Genomic DNA, 5,443 nt, shown 5'->3' on the forward strand with positions numbered 1-5,443 from the left:
GCTGGCCGCTAATTCTGGCTCCGCCACGACCGGTAACTTAGAGCATTTAGTGATCAGATAACCTCTCATAATCAGCTTTAGTGCACTGTCTCACGGATAACACCAGTTAGTTATTTCCGGCACAGCGACTATGTGCGGCGATTAAGCCCTGCACATCTTATGAGTGTCGGATTTCTCGGATTTCAAAGACGCGGAGTCGTCATTTCGAGGCGGGGGACACGTGGCCTGTTAGGCGGCTGGCGACAGGCGCCGCGTTCCGCTAACAGGCGCACTGCCGAGCCCGTCTGGTCGACCGACGTATAGCATGCCACCAGCGCGCTAGTCCGCACGGTCATTCAGAACCCGCATTTTCTTTGGCTGAACATAGTCAAGGAGGATTTGTATTCAACAATAAATCATTGTTCTAAGTGCTTTTAAGAAACTCAATACCTATGGCGCCCTAGAGGGCGAGCTCCCGGATTCTAAGAAGATGCAAGGTGAGCATTGATGACGCTGTTCACCGCGTCAAGAATGGTTTTCCCTTAGACAATACCAACCCCCGGCTAACCACAATCATCTCCGGCGCTGGAAATACCTACCGGCGCTGGAGCGGGCGGCGGCGTCGACTGGCTGCGCCCTGCTCCCGCTGCGCGCGGGGAGGCGGGTGGCTGGCGCACCCCAGGTAGCGCACGGGTATAGGTCCAGGGCGGGCGGGCCGGCCGGTCGCCAGCTCCGTGTCTGTTCCTTGGCACGCCACCCGGCACTCACCAAGGTCAGGCCGCTCGCGGCGGCCACGCCGGGGCGTGTTAGTGCCGGGCCGCGCCGCCGCGCGCCGTCCCGGCCAGTTGGTCGGCCGCCGGCGAGCCCGAGGGTTGTGCACGCGCGGCTGTCGCGGGGTGGATCTGACAGGTGATAGACATCGTGGTGCCGTGGGACGGAGCCGCAGCTGGGAGGCGGCGCGTGTGACGGGTGTCGAGCGCCGCACTGCCGGCGCGCAGGTGACGTCACGGCCGCCGCCATGGCGGACTCGGTGCTCATCACCAAGATCGTGGTGCTGGTGCTGTTCTTTACAGTCACCCTGCTGTGCGGCCTGCTGCCACTGATGCTGTTGCGGCTCGCGCGTTTTGGCACCAAGCGGTTCCAGACGGGCCGGATGGGCGCGCTGCTGTCCGCGCTGCGCCGGCGCGGTGACCTACTAGTGTCGTGTGTCATGTGTCTGGGCGCCGGCGTGCTGCTGGCAACCATCTTCACACACATGATCGCTGAGTCGCGCGAGGTATTCGCCGAGATCGAGAAGGCGGGCCTGCTTCCCGAGCTGGACCTTCCTCTGGGCGAGCTGTTCCTCTGCGCGGGATTCTTCCTGGTGTTCTTTATCGAAGAAATGGCGCACACCTTCATGAAGCACGGCCGTCGCAGGAAGCACCGCCGCGCCGCAGCCGCCGCCGAGGCCGCCGAGGCCGGTGAGAAGGCCAATGACGACCCGTCGACGGGCTCCGAGGAGGAAGAGCACGCTCATGGCGCTGCGGGCCACAGTCACGTGGTGGACATCGGCGGACAGCACGCGTTCCGCGCCTACCTGATCGTGATCGCGCTGTCGGTGCACTCAGTGTTCGAGGGCTTCGCCGCCGCCTTCGAGGACTCGGCGCGCGAGGTGTGGCTCTTCTTCGCGGCCATCATGGCGCACAAGGCGATTGTGTCGTTCTGCATTGGCGAGCAGCTGCTAACCGCAAAGCGCTCGATGTGTTTCGTGATAACCAACCTGTGCATCTTCTCTATGGCGACGCCGCTGGGCGTCCTGCTCGGTCTGCTGGTGGCCAGCCCCGAGCTGCAGGGCGGCGCTAGTCTGCTGGCCACCGGTATCCTGCAAGGACTCGCCGCCGGCACCATCCTGTACGTCACCTTCTTCGAGCTGCTCGGCCCCGAGCAGCACAAGCCGGGCTCGGGCCTGATCAAGTTCTTCGCGATGCTGCTGGGCTTTGCGCTGATGCTGGTGATCCACCACAGTGCTGGCCACTCGCACTCTCACGGAGGACACGCGCACGCAGTGGGGGCTCACGGTCACGGCCATCACGGTCATGGCGCGATGGCCCACGGTCACGGCCACGGAGCGAGCGGAGACCAGCACGGCGACGTCAACAAGCGTGTGCAGGACGCCATTCACGCCTACGATCACGACTATCAAGGCGACCAGCCTGATCACTCCGAGCACCATGATCATGACCATGATCATGACCATGATCACCGCGATCATTCTAAGGAATCTCAGCACAGCGGACATAAGCATAAATCAGGTCACGATCATGATCATGACCATGACCATTCCCAAAAAGCAACTCCCTCTGGTGCTAGTGAGGCTTCTGTCGTTCCGTCTACTGATCGCAAGCATACGGGCAATTCTGGCCATGATCACAGTGATCATTCTAATCATGATCATTCCAGCCATGATTTAAACGACCATAGCCATAACCAAAACAATCCCAGCTCCAATAACAATCACTCAAACAATGGACATGATCATTCCCATCACGATCATGACCACTCTAGCCCAGTAAATGATCACTCAATTAGCGAAAATTCCGGTCATTCCGACCATCATGACCATTCCGCTGATCATGCTCATTCCGATCAACCCAGCCAGTCAGGCGAAGGTGAAGAGGAACAGTATGACACCACTTACGAGCTGTTCGACTCAGATGGAGCCACGGAGAGTCCCGTAGACGTCCGGACGGTTCCCGACGGGGCAGCAAAAGATCACCCTAAAGACGAACAGCATCATTTCCATGCAGACGGTCACGACCATCTGGGTCCGCTGTCAAATGACACTGTTGGCCAAATGGCCGATCACGATCACAGTGATCACACTGGTCACGATCATTTCGACCACGCCCCTAAAAATGTTGATCAAAATCACCCCAAACATGACGGTCACGATCATACAGAGCTCGGCGGTAAAAATGGCACCAGTCACAGCGACAGTGACCAGGCCGGGCACGCCGCACATGATCACAGTGACCACAGCGGTCACGAGCACCCCGGTACGGCTGATCAGCACCCCGGGCACGCCGCACATGATCACAGTGACCACAGCGGTCACGAGCACTCCGGTCCCGCTGATCAACACCCCGGGCACGCCGCACATGATCACAGTGACCACAGCGGTAACGAGCACTCCGGTCCGGCTGATCAGCACCCTGGGCCGCCTTCAGAGGCCACCGACCGGCCCACGTCCGCTGACCTCGCCTGAAGATCCGCCGCGGAATCCGCGAGTCCAAAAAATCCACTGCGGTGGTAACTGTGACGTCGTCCGTCCAAACTGGACAGGGTGAAAAAACTGAGGAAGGTGGAGGTGCAGCTGACAGTCGTGGGCATAAAGTCACGACTGGACATGGACTGACGTGACAGTGTATCAGCGCGTGTCGCGATGCTGAGGGGAGGTTTGAGGTGGTGATCACGGAGTGATGTGCCGCCAGGCAGTGCTTCCTTTTTCGACGCTGAGCTGCAGGGACGTCGAAGGCAAACAGCGCAAGGCGCAGAGTGGTGGCTATGGGCCTTACTCGGTGAATGTTTGTGGTAGTCAGCGGTTCACCCGAAAAAGGCTGGAGTAGACATCCTTCACCGGAGTTGTTGAGGGCATGCAAGTTTGGTTCGGGTTCTACATGTTCCTACTTATTATGACCACGAAGCTGTGGAATAATGTCACTTGAAGTCATAGCTGGGAAGAAAAACTTGCCCATTTCTACAGCTGAAGGACAACAAAGATAACTAAAAATCGAAAGGAAAAAAGTAAACGTTTCATAAGCAAACATGCTATGTCCCATGTTACCAAACTCGACCACAATAAGCACATGCGGATAGCTTAGTTCCAAGTATGTGTGGTAATCTCTGTCACAGATCACGGTTTAGTGTTTCGGCTCGGTGCGCCGTTGCAGCTCAGGAAAAGTGCGGTTAGTACATCAACAAAACAAGGCTCGTTCCGAGAAACGATCGAGCGTCGTTGTGCGATCAAACCTGTTTTTGGTGCCCTTGATAGTTTGTAAGTCACACATAAATGTGATCTACCTGAACCATGGGTGATGACTGATGAGCGCTTCGTTGGTGAGCGATGCATTGAGATCTTGTCTTGTGGATGAGAATTTGTGTGTAATAATCATTGGCACATACATACTACGAAATGTGGGTACGTTGGAACTGAACTCTGAAGTTATTTGATCTGGGATAATTATGTATGTATTAACCAATTTAAGGGAATGCTGTTACGTGTGTATGCTGCAATGATGTGCCTAATGCCTATGTAGTTAGGTTATTAATTAGTGCAAAGCGCATAAGCAGTATACATTGTGTCATATCAAAGAGTATTAGGCCACGCATAACCATGTACGCATAACGCAGCAGACGGAGCTTGCAAGTTGCGACTCACTGGCAGCGCTTGATTTTGCAGCTTATGGTTCCATCACATTGCTGTGTGCTCATAAACCATACGCTCATGTGATTTTTATATATCCATTGACGATAACCATTGATGGTAAGCGTTGACATATCTGAAAATAAAATGTTTTATAACGTAACCATTGTATCACATGATCAATTGTAGCCCATTATCCTCGAGCCCATCCCACGTGTGCATTATATACCAAGTTAAATGGTTGATACTAACGTTGTTAGATATGTTCAACCAAAACAGTTCTTGAGCTGCAACGCTTTTCCTTGCACGACATGACTGCAGCGATATGACGCGCTCGTGAAACCACTGACGGAAAGTCTCGATTGATAAAGATAATGGATGCATTAGTTTTACGTAAATTCATGGCTTGCGTGGACGTAATCTGCAACGTGATTCAATTCTAGCATTAAGTTGCACATATACCTAAGGGAAGTGGTGCCATTCTTAACAAGTTTGCATTCGGCGCACGAATGCTCATCGACATCTTTTGATGGCACGCTATTCTAGCAGACTATAAAAATAATTTGCTTTGAAGAGCTGTCAGAAGCCGCTCGCAGTCTGTCAATGTGTCATATGGTCCATGAGACCGAGGCCTCGGGTCATTTACGACTATTTTCCCCGACATCATCGCTGGGAAGGACTGGGACGGCACTGGTATCCATCCAGGTCACGGAAAGCCGTAATTATAGGCAGTACGTCTGTCGTGTCTATAAGCCTAATGATATACAGCCGTGCCCATGTCTATCTCTATCTTTCTCTCTCTCTCTCTCTCTCTCTCTCTCTCTCTCTCTCTCTCTCTCTCTGTCTCTGTCTCTCTGTCTCTCTGTCTCTCTGTCTCTCTGTCTCTCTGTCTCTCTGTCTCTCTGTCTCTCTCTCTCTCTCTCTCTCTCTCTCTCTCTCTCTCTCTCTCTCTCTCCCTCCCTCTCTCCTCTTAACTCTCTATCTCTCCTCTCTCTCTCCTCTCTCTCCTCTCTCTCTCTCTCCCCCTTAACTCTCTATCTCCTTCCTCTCTCTCTCTCTCTC

At 54.4% G+C, this 5,443-nt stretch overlaps 1 protein-coding gene across 1 annotated transcript; it reads left to right on the plus strand.

Moving 5' to 3' along the window:
- Positions 1–744: 744 nt before the first annotated feature.
- Positions 745–4,167, plus strand: LOC122388315. Its single transcript, XM_043379287.1, has one exon. It carries the CDS (start codon positions 998–1,000, stop codon positions 3,221–3,223), a length of 2,226 nt encoding a protein of 741 aa, XP_043235222.1. The 5' UTR covers positions 745–997; the 3' UTR covers positions 3,224–4,167.
- The last annotated feature ends 1,276 nt before the right edge of the window (positions 4,168–5,443 follow it).

The sequence above is a fragment of the Amphibalanus amphitrite genome, unplaced genomic scaffold (assembly GCF_019059575.1).
Source record: "Amphibalanus amphitrite isolate SeventyFive unplaced genomic scaffold, NRLGWU_Aamphi_draft 000317F_arrow, whole genome shotgun sequence".
NCBI classification, from domain to species: Eukaryota; Metazoa; Arthropoda; class Thecostraca; order Balanomorpha; family Balanidae; genus Amphibalanus; species Amphibalanus amphitrite.